Raw genomic sequence first — 17,242 nt, forward strand, 5'->3', positions numbered from 1 at the left:
CATGGAGGTTGGCTGGCAGCCGCAGCACAGTTCCAGGTGGCCCAGCTCCACTTTTGAGCGGCACATGCTGCCTGCAAGTGTGCCGCTCTGCTTTTTCTCTCTGGGTGTTTTTGACACCTGGATATCCAGGGGTCAAAAAACCCCTCTGTGCTGCTCCCATGCAATGCAGAGAACAACTGTGAACATGCATTATATGACATTGCAAACATGTCTGCGGCATCATATACTGCACAGCTGTGCTCATCTGGATTCAGCCACGGGGTCCAGCCAGTGATCTGGATCATACCTGTAGACTAGCCCTATATGCTGACCCCACGTGGGATCCAGCCTACAGACCAATCCCACATCTCTTATCCAGCCTGTGGTGCTGGCAGCTTAGGGGACACTCTGTTAGAGGGCTTTCAGTGAGAAGTAGTTTCACTTGAGATTTGATTGCTACATATTTAGTGGTGCAGACTTTTTGACTTCAGGCTGTTAATGAATTTACTTGTGATATGGGAATTCTTCTGTTTGTCATCTTTGGAAAATCTATGTCTACTCATTGCATCAAGTTTTTTGCAGTGTCTAATATTTTTATCTCCTGAGCCATCCATATATTATGTGAATTTGATATGCTACTTGTTAATGGGCTCTACCAAATGATGCATCTTTTCTAATATTATCATTTTTATATTTATAGACAATACCTTCTGCAGGGAATCATCTCTTCCATTATACTGGCTGTTTTCTCTTGTACTGTGTTTTGTGTGGCATTATAAAAGACAGCTGAGTCTATTTATTATGTGCATTTTCTGTCTTTGTAATGTAATAAATATTTATGAAGCTGGATTGTTATTGTTTGACATATTCAGCACATAATAACATTTTATTTTTAAAATATTTGCTTTGAGATATTTTCCTTCCCTGAGAGGTTGCACGAGATTTTGATTATTGCATTAAAAATGGAGAATATAATTATAAGGAAGAAAGTTTGTATACATTATATAGCTAATGATGCTTCAGTTAAATAGTAGGTTATATGAAATGTATGTTTTTAAGTTAGTGTTTTATGTCATAAATTAACCAATATAGCATATGAGCGTTCTGTGATGAGAAATCTTTGTTCTAGAGTGACCTCTTCTGGCAGGCCTGAACATATTACCCTGAAATTATTTAATCCAGACAGATAGATTCTTCATTAAAATACTTAAAAAAAGGTTAATGATTTCAAATACATTGTTGCTACCAATGAGGAGATAGTCTATTTGCCACAATGATACATGTTTTTTTAAAAAAGCCCCTTCCTGCTCTTCCCACCCCCAACTTTTTTTTTTGGAGAACCATAAGCACTAGTGTTTATAGAACACTTCATAGTTAGACTTCTCCTGTCAAATAATCTCAAATTATAGTGGTAGGTTCATTGCTATCAACAAGCATGTAGGTATCATCTACAAAATGAGCTGGTCATTTTTTTACTTCTGCATAAACTGTTGGGACTAACCTGATACTGTTGTGTCTGTAGTCTGTACATAGTCTGAGCGCTGATTAGACATAGACACTGGATTCCATTGTATCCCTAAATGTTAATTATTTTAGGTCAAGTATGTAGCAGTTTAGTGAAGCTTTCCTGTGGCATTATATCCTGAGAACTCTGATGTCCTTGACCTAACTCCTTTCATAAAAGCTTCAGTTAACTTGCTGTGTGTACTACACAAAACAAAACTCTCCCTTCTCTTGCTGCTAAGGTACAACCTCAGATAAGTAGGTGATAGGATCCTAAGGTTCCCTCAACTTGCTAATCCCAACTGCATTGTATGAAAGTTGATTGGCAACTGAGCTACAGCTCTAATTTTTCTCAGTATGGGTTATTCTATGGGTGTTGCATTACAAAACTTCCTTTTATTAATTGGGAAGAATTCCAGTATTTGTTTTGTATTATTACTTGGTTTTTCAGGATCCTTTAATTCCTTATTTTAAGGAAGCAAGGAATATCAAATATATATTGCTGATGTCTGAAAAATATTTACTAGGGACATTGGAAGGAAAAAATAACACTTAAATAAGATTTTATACATAAGCAAATTTGAAATATGGGGTTAAAATGATTAAATTGTTGCCTGTGAGTACACATGAATTGTGCAGTCCTGAAATCCTATGCTGTAAACTCGACAGAGCTCAATTAGGTTTTCGTGCTCTTGTATTTAGGTCTGATTCTTGGGATATGTGCCTTATCCTACTACAAGGGTGGGCTGAATGGCCACTTAGGGGGTTTTGGTGAGCTGTTGTGGACTGGATCAGCACATTCCCTGCCTGCCCCCGCTCAGACTGTAACAGATCACCAAAACTTCTTAAGTGGTAGATCACTAGACATGGGAGTGGATCTGCCCCAGCCCCATGCTGTCACTGTCCAGAGTGATCCCGATCCCAGCCACAGGGTCTCCATGGAGACCAGTGCAGGACCCACATGGCCAGGGCATGCTTGGCTAGGCAGATGGAAAAGGGCATTGGGCAGATGGGAGCCGGTATCTGGGAACAGGATAGGCGGCCAGGGCTGGGGCCAGAACTGCAAAGCAGTGACAGCGCCACAATCTACTCCCCACACTATCCTACCCACAGAACTGGCACCTGTTGAAGAGAAGAACCAGCAGCAGAGCATGGCTCTGCCCCGGGCCTGAGCTGTTACTGCCCTGTGATCCCAACCCCAGCCCTGGCCTCACCTACCTGTCCCGCTTCTGGTAGGTGGTCCCTACCCATCCACGGTCCCTTCCCATCCACCTGGCTGACTGTGCCCTGTCCACGTGGGTTCTGGGCTGGTCTCCAGGAGACCCCACCTGCCTGATCTGTCCGGTGCCCCTGGCAGTGTGTACGGGGTGGATAGGCTGGGCTACCTAGGTAGTGGGGCTGGGGCTGGGACTGGCAGCAGCAGTGACACTGGCAGCAGAGCTGGAAGGGGCAACCACTCCTGGGGCTGCCAGGAAGTGGAGTCTGGTCACTGAGCTTCCCCAGCCCTGCTGCTTGCCTGAGGCAGTGGAACCAGCTGCCCCTGCCATGACCCAGCCTGCCCCCTGGGCCAGGCAGGGCTGAGGGACCCTCCAGAAGTCAGATAAATTCCCTTGATGGGTCAGATCTGGCTTGCAGACTGTATTTTTCCCACCCCTGCCCTAATGTGCGGCATTTAGAGGGCCCACTTAGGATTTGGGCCCTTTTACTGAGTGCTGTATTAATATTGAAGAGCCATATCCCTTTCTCTGAAGGGCTGCAGTCTAGGAGGAGAGGCTGTGATTATATAGAGTAATTGGAAGATACAGCAAAGTTTAGATAAGAGAATAGTGGTTAAAAGGAAGGTAGGTCACCTACTTATAAATTAGGTGGCTGAGTGATTTAAAGTTTTCTTAGAGTTTTATGTAAACCAATAAGTAAAACAGATATCTAATGCCAGCAGCCTAAGTGGTTGCCTGGACAAATAATGGAAAATCTGTTGTAATACCACATTAAAATTGTATGTTCAAACATAGCGGTGAGAAGGTGGAAAAGTAAAAGTTTGCATAACCATATTAATGTAAGCATTATGGTTGTATAATACTAGCGATTACTGGTTAGGCTAGCTTATTTATTGTTAATATTATGATACATGTAACGTGAAAGATAGTTGTACAAATCTTATCTTGATATGGTACTGCATGTTGAGCTGTACAAAACTAATAATGTATTATGCTGTTTTTAAAATGTAATTGATTAGTTTCTTCCACTGTGAATGTGGAGGAAACCCATTGCTCCATTTTTTTTAATTTTATAGCACATATTTCATTTTTGTATTCTCACAAAACGTAGGACCTTTCTTAAAATATTTTTTTAATTGTTTGCTTTATTTTCATTTAATCTTTGACAAGAAACAATCTGAATGTTTAGAAATCAGTGGCATGGTACTTGCATTGTATTTCAGGAAAAGTGGTAAAAGGGTGGTAATCTAAATGCAAAAGAATCTGTTAGTTGTACTTGGACAGACAAATACCATTTTATTTCTTTTAAAATGTGGGACAAAAAAGTTTGACTCATACACTGCTTTCCTAATTTTGTCCTGCTGCATTCTTTGGAACTCAATAATATGAAGTGGGCTTTCATTTATGAAGATAATTCTCTTATGTCTCTGTACATATTTGCCACATTTGTACATACTTGCCCATTTAATTAGGACTCTAATAATCCTGCCCATGGTAGTGGAACAGAAAAATGACATACTCAAGTGATAATCTTGATCAGGAAATTTACTGAGTTTTTAAAATCATCTCTGTTTTTAATTTACATGTTGGTGATATGATATAACCATGTTGTTGAGTTTTTTTGAAAAATTATTGTGTGTAAAACAATTTTGGAATTTTTCAGGTACGCAGATTTGCTGAAGCATTCTTTTGTCTTGAACATCCCAGGCAAGCTGCCCTTGCATATCAAGAATTACAGTGAGTAACCTGAGAAGAAAATACAAAAGCTATTCTTTTTAGTTTTCTAAATTGTGTTGCTAAATTCACAGAAACTGGTACTGTAATACACACTGTATGGTATATGCCATGTTATAGCATTATCTCTTGTATATTTTAGATTATAAATATGTATAGTTAAACATTTTTGTATAACTAACTTAGTTATATAAGTTTATATGTAGTATATTAAGGGGAAGGTTGTACTGATATTACAATATAGCATGTAGGGGGGGGAGTGCCTTTTTTACTCTTGTTCCCTTAATAAAAGGAAATATTTTTTCAGTGCTCAGAGTCATCTACAAATGTGTGGAGCCCTTAAAAACACCTCATTCTGCAGTACTCTTCCACCTCTCCCTATTGAATGCAGCGAACTAGATGGAGACATGAACTCATTACCAGTAATTTTTGAAGACCGATATTTAGATTCCATTACTGAAGGTAAATATCAGCTCTCTGTGATGTTTGTTTATCAGAGAATTACGTAAAAATAATGGGAAATTTGGATTCTTTTCTGTATATTTACTTTTACCGGCAGAGGGACATTTTTGTTGCCTTTTGATGATCTTATTGTGAGCTTATCTTAAAGGTTTTTGAGGACCTGTAAAATTTGATTTGCAGTAATAATTTTAAAGCAATAATAATTTGCATTATGTTGTTATAAACAATATCATTTCCCTTTTTTTATTAAAAGATTTGGATGCACCTTGGTTGGTAGTTCAGAATCTTCAGAAATCAGAGTTCAGTAAACTGGATAAATTTGAGGCTGAAGAAAGTTTTGTACCTGGATTTATGAGCCCAGAGTTGAAAGTCAGATCTACAGGTGCCACCAACATTTGGCATTCAGAAAGCGAAAAGCAACTAGTAAAGCCTTTGAAAGGGAAAAATGAAGATGTACTTAAATCCAAAACTAAGGTTACTAAACTAATGAAAACAATGAAAACCGAAAACACAAAAAAAATAGTAAAACAGAATTCTAAAGACTCTGTAGTCTTAGTGGGTTACAAATGTTTGAAAAGTGCAGCACCAGAACACATCTCTAAATGCTATGAAGGCAGGCCTTCATATAATCAGAAGGAAGTGTTGGATCCCACAGTAGCTGGATTTGTTTATGATACAAAGACCTGCACTAGACAAATGAGTCAAAAAGAACTTAGATATTTGCTATCTAAAACTGATCAAATATTGGCCAGAACTGAGAATGTTCAACAAAGTCAGTGTAGCCCTGTGAACTCTTGTACAAATCTGGACATTTTTTGTAGGGTTGATATGTCTCAGGCAGGTACTGAAATTACACAAGTAGATAGTGTCCTGGCCCCAAGAGGTACACTTGAAAGTTGTCTTGGAAATCAGCCAACTTCATCAGGAGTCAGAACAATTGAGGTCAAACCAAATGATAAGAATCCTTATGAAGGGGAGAAAGTGACTGTTCACATTGGGTCATGGGCAGAATTTCCAGAAGATGGAGTGCGTGGAGAGAATTTACTGGTGCCCAACTTTCAGACTACAGAATCTGGAAATACAACTAATTTAGGAGAACAGGAATTAGTGCTTGAAAAGGATGAAGTCCCAGAAAGAAACTTACGGCATGGTGGAGATACCTTCACAAAAATGAAAAGCAATCAGCCTGCTCTTTCTACAAAAGAGACTCATATTGCTGTAATTGGAGACATAATTAAGTTACCAGATGTTAGTGTTGCCTATGCCTCATCTAGATTTTCAGATTCAGGAGTCGAAAGTGAACCAAGCTCTTTTGCAATGCATCCCAACCCTGATGTGGTTTTTGAAACTGGTCAAGGGCAAAGTGCCTACAACAGTGAAAGAATATTTCCTCAGCTTTTACTGAAACCGGACTATAATATAAAAAATGCAATAGAAAGCCATTGTACTGAGAGTACCAGTGCTGTAAGTGAAATACAGTCATCCCTGACATCCATAAACTCTCTGCCTTCAGATGATGATGAGCTGTCACCTGATGAAAATTCAAAGATATCTGTTGTACCTGAATGCCAACTAAGTGACAGCAAAACTATATTGGATCTAGGAGCAATTGACTTGCCAAAATGTGATGATAGTAAAAAATCAAATATCATTTTACAGAGCCAGTGTGTTGTTTTTTCAGGGCATTCAGACAATGAAACTATCTCTTTACATTCCTCATTTTCAAGTGTAAAAGTTATTTCAGATGAAGATGCTTCTACTGATGTGAAAAGTTACAGCTTACAGGCAAACTTTGGCACAACTTGTAAGGACTCTAAAAGCCTTGATAAGCAGCAGAACACTACAGAAGAAACAGTTAAATTACACTCAGAAGTTATTTATATGGGGGAACCTTGCATTGTTTCAGGGTCCGTGGCCATAAATGCTGAGAGTCAGGTAGAAAACACAAATAAAGAAAAACTGGATGAATCTTTAGAACTAAAACAGACACTTAAAGAAATGCCAACAATTAAAAGTGAAACTGGTGCAGATAACCTCTCACCAACCAGCAGTACTGATATTGTAAAGCAAGGGCTTGTAGAAAACTACTTTGGCTCTCACAGCAGTACAGATGTTTCTGATATTTGCCCTACTGACAACAGTGATCCTGTTAGCCCTCAGAAGGAAACATTTGAAAAACAACCTACCAGTTCTTCCCATCTGGAGGAAGAGGAGGATGAAGAGCAGGATCAAGAAATGGTTGAAAATGGGTATTATGAGGAAACAGACGATGGTAATATTTTTGATGGAGCTACGAATTCTGACTTTGAGCAGAATAATGGACTAATGAAAGAGAGAGATTTGAGCTCTGAGGGGATGAGCAATGAGCATTTAAGGGATGGGATGAGTATGCCTCCTGTTTGTACTTCTGGTTGTTTGTCTTTTCCTTCTTCCTTGAGAGACTCTCCGTGCAATGTTATATGTTCTTCAAAAAGCAAATCTGATACAATTACAAAACAGCCAGGAAGCATATCCTGCAGTATGGCTTCATCTGTTTCCTGGTATGAAAGCTCCTCCAAGCCTCAAATGCTAGCGTAAGTGATTTTTTTGTTTGTTTGTTTGTTTTGGGGTGGTTTTTTTTTTTTTTAAACAAATTTCATTGTATATTGAGAAATTTCAAAGATGGCTTTTAGGTGCAAGAAATGGTTGTGGCTCAAGGTGTCTTGAAATGTGAATCATTTTCCCCTAAACACTCAACTTTCTGCAGTTCTTTTGTTCTGCTAGAAAGCCTGCAGTAGCACAGACTTCATCCTATTTCTTGTCTATTCATTTCACATTTTTGGCAAGTTTTAAAGTAATTTTTTTTTTTTAAGTGAGATTTAAAAGTGTTTCAGATGAGAAGTGATCAAATAATAATCATATACTTTACAGAGAGAATAAAAATGTTTAGAGGCCAGGCTACAAACATTCTTCCCATTCCCCATCAAGTAGAAGTAGAAAAAAATGCCTGTTGGTACTGTCAAAAGACTCATACAGTCACTATCTTCCTGTGCCTACACATAGCAGAGGCAACTTAACTTGCTGTGTGGGAAGAATGTTTGTACCCTGGCCTCTAGCAAAAAATAAAGCCTTACATAGTGGTTTGTAGAGGAGGAAGCAAAATTTGGATGGGAAGGGAGAATAAGGCTCAAATGGGTTCTGGAGGACTTGAGAAAGGAGATAATGGTGAAGGAGGAAACCAAGGAGCTGAAGGCAGGGAGAAAACATGGTACAAGAAGCAATAATAGGAGTGGGGGAGAAGGGAAGGAGAGTGGATGGGGTAATTGAGGGACAAGCAAGGGAAAGGGAGGAATTGTGTGGAGGGAGAGGGCAGAAGTAGAAACATTGGGAAAGATTAACCTGGATTGGAAATGGGGAGTGGGAAGTGTCTTCCTAATGAGGTGGAAGAAGCAGGGACCTTGAGTTTGGGAGCAGAGGTAGAGAGGAAAATTCATATGGGAAAGGAAATGGAGAAAATTCTGCTCTATGGGGTCACGTAGAGACTCATTCAGGAGGGAAGATGAGAGAAACTGGAGATCCTGGAGGAAAACGCAAGAGTTATTAGCATGGGGCAGAGAAGGAAGAGTTTCAGGGACTCTTTAAAGAGAATCATAGAAGCATGGCACTTAGTGAGATGGAGGAATGCAGGAAGCGTGCGATGAGTTTGGCTCTAGAAGTACGAATTGAGTAACTACAGTGGTAAAGAGTTGGGGTATTAAAATGAGCTCTTTTGGACTCCATTGAATATTTTGGAGATGCAGACCACTATTCCCAACTTTTTTGATCCTGAAGCTCTTTAGAGTGAGTAATATAAACAGAGACTCAAGAAACAGCAGCATACCTATTGTTTTTGTTGTCCAGTTAAATGATTTAAAGATTCTCCCATCTTTTATCTTTGACACTTTACATAATGGAAAAAAATGTCACTAAGGGTGACCGAATACCATTTATTTTTAAACCAGTTGATGCCAGTTCTTCAGTCTGTCAGAGGGGACTGTCATTAAACAGTTCAGTACATGACTATCACCCTCTACTGACCTGTGGAGTAAGTCCTAATCCAAAACCTATCAGTCAGTTGGAGTCATTTTACATTGACTTCTGGTAGTCTTTACATTGACTTTGGATCAGGCCTTGCAAGAAAATTTAAACCTAATATTCATATTAATAATTCAGTTTAAATGAGAAATCCTGATTTATTGCAGGAAACAACCTGTTGACCTTTCAGGTTATGCTTTAGAGTCCATCAGTGTTTGGAAGATAAAGGTTTTGGATTGGTATGATATGGATATTATTTGGAGGAACAGTTTTGGGGGAGCTGAAATAAAAATTTTCATCTTTGGAGACTGAACATTTGTGTGGTGAAAGAGACCATTGTTTTGCCATTGTTCACTTACGTTGGACTATGCTTTAAAAGAAAGACATTGAAAAATTTTGTCCGAAGAAACCTAAATTTATTAGATAGTAATAATTATCTTAGAGAATGAGTACAATAAGTACTGTTTTCATTTAGTTTCCTTCAGGCTAAAGAAGAACTGAAGCAGCTTAAACTTCCTGGATTTATGTATAGTGATGTTCTCAGATTGGCTTCTTCAGTACCTTATTTCAGCATGGAAGAGGAGGATGTTTCAGAAGATGGAATACATCTTATAGTTTGTGTCCACGGCTTAGATGGTATGCTGGGGTAGCTAATGGTGATCTTTTGCAAATTTTTATCAAGTTTTTCTTGTCTGAACTCTGAGCTAAAACATACTAATAGAAATAGATTAATTAAACCAGAAGCCTTTATGCTGCTACTCTGTTTTTAGATTTATATAAAATCTTTTAAATGAAACTTTCCTATAAACTAGGAATGGGTTTAATTTTGTACATGTACCGTGAGCAAAAGCACTTTGTCATAATTATATACATTTCAGAGAAATGTATCCAACTTAAAGTAGTTCTCCAGAAATAAAAGGAGATATGGTATTGTATCAATATTAGAAAGTTAGGTTGTCAAAAAAAGTGAATTGTGCATTTGTCTTATAAAATGTTGTAAGATATTGAACCAAAGCTTAGTGAATTAAAAATATTATACTGGTAATGAAACCATCTATTATTAGAGAGGATTAATAAAAATAGGAGTAATTCATTTGCATGGTTCAACAAAGCAAACAACTGATATTTTTTAAAAGGAAATTTTCTCTGTGATTAGGTTATTCAATTGTCATTCAGTATGAAACTTTTTCTGCATTCATGTGAAGCATCTGGTACTGTCCACTTAAAGGAAAAGGACAGTAGAATATATAGAGCATTAATTTGATCTGATATCTTGATTTGTATATACCAGGGGTGCTCAACCTCTGGCCTACGGGCTAAATGCAGCCCCCAGAGCCATGATATCCAGTCCACAGGGCTCCCTAGAGTTCAGGAAATTTGGTGGAGGGCAAGCTGGCAATCGGTACTGCCACCTTTCTCCACTCACAAATTCCTAAGCCAGGCCATGTTCCCCTCCCCACCTCTCTTATGCATGTGGCTGGATCAGGCCAGGCCACACCTGCTTCTCCCCCTCCCTGTGCGGCTGGGTTGGCTCCATTGCCTGCATCCGGTCTTTGTAGGGTCTGAGTACCATCTATCTGGCCTAATGGAGAAATGGTTTGGGCACCACTGGTATACACCATTCATTTCTTTTCTGGTTAGCCATTTCAATGTTCTAGTTGAAAAACAAAAATTCAAATACCTTCTATTATTATGCAGACTGCAGCTCACTCAGGGAACTCATGGGCAGGATCCCCTGGGATGTCAGTCTGATGGGGAGAGGAGTCCAAGAGAATTGGCTTTACTTCAAAGAAACCTTACTGAGGCTCAGGAACAAATTAGCTGGCATGACTGGAGCACTGTCATGGATGGGTACAAACTGTGCAGGAAGGACAGGCAGGGGAGAAGAGGATAAGGAGTTGCACTTTATGTAAAAGAGCTCAGAGCTCCAGTATGAAACCGGAGACAGGTCTGTTGAAAGTCTCTGGGTTAAGGTTAGAGGGGAGGGCAACAAGTGTGATGTTGTAGTGGGTGTCTGCTATAGACCACTAGACCAGGAGGAAGTAGTGGATGAGGCTTTCTTCAAACAGCTAGCAGAAGTTTCCCAGTCACAAGCCCTGGTTCTCATGAGGGACTTTAATCCCCCTGACATCTGCTGGGAGGGCAATATAGCAGTGCACTGACAATCCAGGAAGTTTTTGGAGAGTGTTGGGGACGACTTCCTGGTGCAAGTGCTGGAGCAGCCAACTAGGAGCCATGCTATTCTTGACTTGCTGCTCACAAACAGGGATGAATTGGTGGGGAATGTAGTAGTGGATGGCAACTTGGGCGGCAGTGACCATGAGATGATTGAGCTCAGGATGCTGAGGAAAGGGATGATTGAGAGCAGCAGACTAAGGACCCTGGACTTTAGAAAAGCAGACTTTGAGTTGCTCGGGAAACTCATGGGGAGGATACCCTGAAAAGCCAGTCTGACTGGGAGAGGAGTCCAGAAGATCTGGCTGTACTTTAAAGAACCCTTACTGAGAGTGCAGGAACAAACCATCCTGATGCACAGGAAGAGCTAGCAAGTAGGGAAGAAGACCAGCTTGGCTTAGCAGGGAACTCTTCAGTAAACTAAATAATAAAAAGGAAGCATATAAGTGGAAACTTGGGCAAATAACTAGGGAAGAGGATAAGAGTATTGCTCGGGCATGCAGGGATGAAACCCGGAAGGCCAAAGCGCAATCGGAGTTGCAGCTAGCAAGGGATGTGAAGGGTAACAAGAAGGGTTTCTACAAGTTGGTAGCAAGAGGATGATCAGGGAAAATGTGGGTCCCTTACTAAATGGGGGAGGCAACCTTGTGACAGAGGATGTAGAAAAGGCTAAAGTGCTCAGTGCCTTTCTTACCTTGGTCTTCACAGGCAAGGTCAGCTCCCAGACTACTGCACCAGACAGCACAGTTTGGGAAGGAGGTGAGCAGCCAACAGTGGTGAAAGAACAGGGTGTAGGGACTGTTTAGAAAAGCTGGACGTATACAAGCCCATGGGGCTGGATGAGATGCACCCGAGGGTGCTGAGGGAGTTGGCTCATGAGATTGCAGAGCCACTGGCCATCACCTTTGAAAACTCATGGTGATCAAGAGAGGTCCCAGATGATTGGAAAAGGGCAAACATAGTACCTGTATTTAAGAAAGGAGAAAAGGAGGATCCAGGGAACTACAGACCAGTCAGCCTCACCTCAGTCCCTGGAAAAATCATGGAGCAGATCCTCAAGGAATCCATTTCTAAGCACTTGGAGGAGAAAAAGATGATTAGGAAAAGTCAGCATGGGTTTTCACCAGGGATAAGTCATGCCTGACCAACATGATTGTCTTCTATGGTGAGATGACTGGCTTTGTGGATGTATGGAGATCAGTGGATGCGGTATACTTTGATTTTAGCAAGGCTTTTGATATGGTCTCCCACAACATTTTCACAGGCAAGCTAATGGACTGGATGAATGGACTGTAAGGTGGATAGAAAACTGGCTGGAGCATCAGGTTCAGAGGGTAATAATCAATGGCTCAGTGTCTAGCTGGCATCCAGTATCAAGTGGATTGCCCCAGGAGGTGGTTCTGGGGCTCATTTTGTTTAATGTCTTCATCAACAACCTGGAAGATGGCATAGAGTGCACCTTAGCAAGTTTTCAGATGATATCAACCTGTGGGGAGTAGTAGATATGCTGGAAGGTAGGGCTAGGATTCAGAGTGACCTAAACAACTTAGAGGATTGGGCCAAAAGGAATCTCATGAGGTTCAACAAGGACAACTGCAAAGTCCTGCACTGAGGATGGAACAATCCCGTGTACCAGTTCAGGCTGGGGGCTGATTGGCTGGGCAGCAGCTCTGCAGCAAAGGACCTGGGGGTTACAATGGACAATAAGCTGAATATGAGCCAACAGTATGCTAGAAAGCACCATGTTTGCTTTTTTCCAATCATCTGGGACCTGTCCTGGTAGCCATGAATTTTCAAAGATGATGTCCAGTGGCTTTTCAATCTCATCAGAAGATGGGCGGATGAGAACCAGATGGTGTTTAACACTGAAAAATGCAAGGATCTTCACCTTGGGAGGAAAAACCTGGGGTGACCACCAGTATCTGGGGGAACGTTTGTTCACCAGAACGCCCCAAGGGATGATGAGGTTGAATGGTTATAAACTACTGCAAGACTGTTTCAGGCTGGATATAAGGAAGAATTTCTTTACTGTCCAAGCCCCCAAGGTCTGGAATAGCCTGCCATCGGAGGTGGTTCAAGCACCTACATTGAACACCTTCAAGAGCAAATTGGATGCTTATCTTGCTGGGATCCTATGACCCCAGCTGACTTCCTGCCCTTTGGGTGGGGGGCTGGACTTGATGATCTTCTGAGGTCCCTTCCAGCCCTAATGTCTATGAAATCAGACAGTTGCTCCAAATAATCTCACGTTTTCCTTTTTTATTACAAAATACCTTTTGTCTTACCAAACAATTGACCTTTTTTTTTTTCCTTTAGGAAACAGCGCTGATTTAAGATTAGTGAAGACTTACATTGAGCTTGGACTACCTGGCGGGCGTATAGATTTTCTTATGTCTGAGAGGAATCAGGTATTTATCAGTAACAAAAGAATATCTGTACAACAGTACATCTTAAGCATTTTAAAATAACTGTTACAATAATGCACAAAGATAATTTTTGCCCAGGTTCTTGCTGCATTTAGTTATGTTTGATTATTTTCAAATGGTTTATGCAAGAGATTTCCTTTTTAGTATCTATGCTTTGGTTTTTATAGTCACTGATAGGACATTAAGATTTAAAAACCTAGTGATACCGTTACTGTTACACAAGTTATACAGTGCTACAGAGCATTTAGCTGTGTAGTAAAATAATACAGAATCTCTTCATTTCCAAGCATCACCAGTTAAGATAATAAGAAAAACGCCCGTGATTCCTTCTCCTTATTCCATACTCCCTCCCCTGCCTTTACCACCTCACCCACCCCTTCCACATCCTGGCTGCTGGTAGTGGAATCAAGGGTGTGGAGAAAGATGAGGTAATGTGTTATAGAACAATATCTGAACAAATAATTGGAGGGGTTGAGTTTATCTCCTTTTGTTACCACATTGCAATATTGACATTATGAAGATAAATTAGTAGCAAATAATCTCTGCGTTACATTTCTGTGACTTTTGGAATGCTTATGAAATTATATTAACTTGAAAAAGTACTGGTAACGTTTCTTTCATGTGACTTTTATCCTAGCTATGTTACATGATGTAGATAGACTTCAGTTAATAATTAACTGGCAAACTTAGATTACAACAAATCTTTAGCCCTTTCAATTAAAGGGATAATTTGCAGACTGCTGGTTGTAGTTGTGTTGCTCTAAGGCCATAGGCAGACAAGGCTCTTTGGGTAGATGTGTGGTATCTTTTATTAGACCAACTCAGTAGTTGGAAAAAATTGTTCTTTGCAAGCTTTCGGACACAAACACCCCTCTCTAGGCGTATAGAGAGTCTCCTGGTCAATTGTGTGCTCTCATTCATATTCTCATAATTTCTTTTGTACCGTTATAGTAAATTATCTCATATTATCAGTTCAGAGGCATAGTGACTTACTGGTGGATCTTTGGCTTGTCTTATCATAAACCACTTGGTATAAACATTTCATATTTTCGAAATGATAGAGGCTAGGCTGACAATGTGTTATATTTATTTTAAAAAACACCAAAACAAATTTAAAAAGTAGCCTTATGAAACAATACACGTTTATTCCCTCAGTCCAGAGAAGGCCCAAACAATGAGGATAAACAGATTAAATGTTGCATTTTCATGTCAATGTTTTTTGTATATATGTATTAATGTGTGTTTTTTATCATATATGAGTTCATACTGAAAGGAAGTGTGAATATTTGGGACTTAGGTATTTGCTTGCTTTTCAACAGAATGATACCTTCGCCGATTTTGATTCCATGACTGATCGACTTTTAGATGAAGTTATACAATATATTCAGATTTACAATCTAACGATTTCAAAAATCAGGTAATACTTATATTGCATATTATTTTATTTCTGTAAAATAAGGACCATCTTCTAGAAAATATACAGATAATATTATTTTGAGTCGTCATGCTGCTGATTATTGCTTAGAGGCAATGTAGAAAGAGTTGGGGAGGATTGTTTTAAAAATCAACCAAAAATATTTTAACACCCCATATTTAAAGGTGTAAATAGTATAGCAGCTTCAAGTTCTTTATCATTGTTTAAAAGTCTAAAAGGCTCCAGCATCTTGGAAACAAATCCCTTTATCACTACTTGGTATTCTCAGAATATAGTATAGTAACTTAGAGAGCCCTGCTGCAGCTTTACAATCCAGAACCAGCAGTTTAGCTTTAATGTCATTTTATGGTGTAGGAGATAGAACAACAGCGCTATTAGATGCAGATGAGCACATCTGCATCCTCTAGGAGTAAAGTTATAAAAACTCTAGATTCTCCTAAAGAGGACAGGGAAGAGTGATGGAGCTCATATAAATTCTACAAAGGAACAGCTAAAGCAAACACATTCCCAGCCAAACAGGCACGTAAAAGTAAGCAACTAGGTGATAATAAGATAAGTGAACTAGAATGTCTGCTATTTAATTGTTATAGCAACATAATAGGCATCTCTGAAATTTATTGGAATGAAGAAAGTCAATGGGATATTGTGCTTCCTAGTTACCAACTATATAGGAATGAGCAAGTAGGTCATACAGGTGAAGGACTGTCACTTTACATTAAGAACAGCATGGATCAAATAGGATAGAAATTTTCCCTGATAAGAGGTAGTATTGAATCCTGTGATTAGAAATTCACTGTCTAAATGGGAAGAGTTTCGTTTTGGAGTCATATTAACAGCCATCTCATTAAGGTGATAGCAGTGAGCAAGAAATGCTAAGGAAGATTAGAGTGGCTGTGAAAACAGAGGACACAGTAATGCTGGGTGACTTTAATTATCCCCACATATTAGGTAAATCTCACTTCAGAGTGGGACAGAGACTATTTTTGACATGGTAAATGACTTGTTTGGAGCAATTAGTCCTGGAATCTGCAAAAAGAGGGGTCACAAGATTTAGTGCCAAGTCATATTCAGGGTGTAGTTGTACCCTAAATACTCTGTAACACCAACCACATTGTAATCTGCTTTGCCACGTAGGAAAGCAAAAAGCAAAGACATCTACTACAGAAGCATTTCACTTAAAAAAGGAGACCTACACTAACGTGAGCATATTAGTTGAAAAGAAATTAAAAAGGGAAGCAAAGCATTCAAAATTTTACAGGCAGGACAGGGGCTGTTTGAAAATACTATACTGGAGGCACAAATTAAATGCATACTCAGATCCAAAAAAAAAAAAAAAAATTGGACCAGGAAGAGTCAGTATAGTTAAGTGATGGAGTAAAGGAGGCTATTAAAGACAAAATGATATCATTTGAATAGAAGTCATGTCCAAGTGAAGAAAATAGAGGATCATACACTCTGGCAATCTAAATGTAAAACTATAATAAGGAAAGCGGGGGAAAAAAGCATTAGAAGCAAGAATGGAGCCAGGTATTCAGCTGGGGCCATTGGACAATCGGGGAGTAAAAAAGACTGCTCAAGGAAGATAAGGTCATTGCAGAGAGTTTAAATTATTTATTTCCTTTAGTTTTCACTTTGGAGGACATGGAGAGATTCCTATGCCAGGGACATTCCTTCTAGGGTACAAATCATTAGAACTAATTAATTTTGATCTAAAGGCGATCATAGAAGAAACTGATAAACTAAATAGTGGCAAGTCACCAGGCCTGGATGGTATTCATCCCGGAATCCTAAAGAAGATCAAACTTGAAATTGCATAACTACTGACTTTAGTATGTAACCTATCACTAAAAGCAGCCTCTGTACTGAAGGCCTAGGGGATAGCCGGGATGACATCAATCTTTAAAACAAAGCATCAAATGGTGTCTGTGACCAGTGAACCTAACTTGTGTTCCTGAGAAACTGGTAGCAGCCGTAATAAAAATAGCTTTGTCTGTCTTGTGGATTAATGAGACTTGCTGAGGAAGTGTCAACTTGGTTTTATAAAGGAAGATCATGCTTCACAAATATACTTTGTTTCTTTGAGGACATCAGTAAGCCATATGGATTAAGATGATCCTATTGATAGAGTGTCTCTGAACTTTCAGAAAGCTTTTGACAAGTCCTGCACCAAAGTCACGTAATGAAACTAGGCTGTCATGGAATTACAACTACAAGGTCTACTTGTCAATCAATAACTAACTAAAGGATTGAAACCAAAG

General features: G+C 39.5%; 1 protein-coding gene across 4 annotated transcripts in view; it reads left to right on the forward strand.

The window, feature by feature from the left end:
- The window catches only part of FAM135A (family with sequence similarity 135 member A), a 141,883-nt gene that overhangs the window by 96,640 nt on the left and 28,001 nt on the right, over nucleotides 1-17,242 (forward strand). For all 4 annotated transcript variants that reach the window (XM_019537608.1, XM_019537609.1, XM_019537610.1 and 1 more), the window contains 6 exons: nucleotides 4,363-4,436; nucleotides 4,741-4,895; nucleotides 5,149-7,468; nucleotides 9,424-9,584; nucleotides 13,440-13,531; nucleotides 14,869-14,966. In XM_019537608.1, the coding sequence (XP_019393153.1) occupies nucleotides 4,363-4,436; nucleotides 4,741-4,895; nucleotides 5,149-7,468; nucleotides 9,424-9,584; nucleotides 13,440-13,531; nucleotides 14,869-14,966 (2,900 nt within the window). The remainder of the gene's footprint in view (nucleotides 1-4,362; nucleotides 4,437-4,740; nucleotides 4,896-5,148; nucleotides 7,469-9,423; nucleotides 9,585-13,439; nucleotides 13,532-14,868; nucleotides 14,967-17,242) is intronic.

This window comes from Crocodylus porosus, unplaced genomic scaffold, assembly GCF_001723895.1.
Source record: "Crocodylus porosus isolate Cpor-Errol unplaced genomic scaffold, CroPor_comp1, whole genome shotgun sequence".
Classification (NCBI taxonomy): Eukaryota; Metazoa; Chordata; order Crocodylia; family Crocodylidae; genus Crocodylus; species Crocodylus porosus.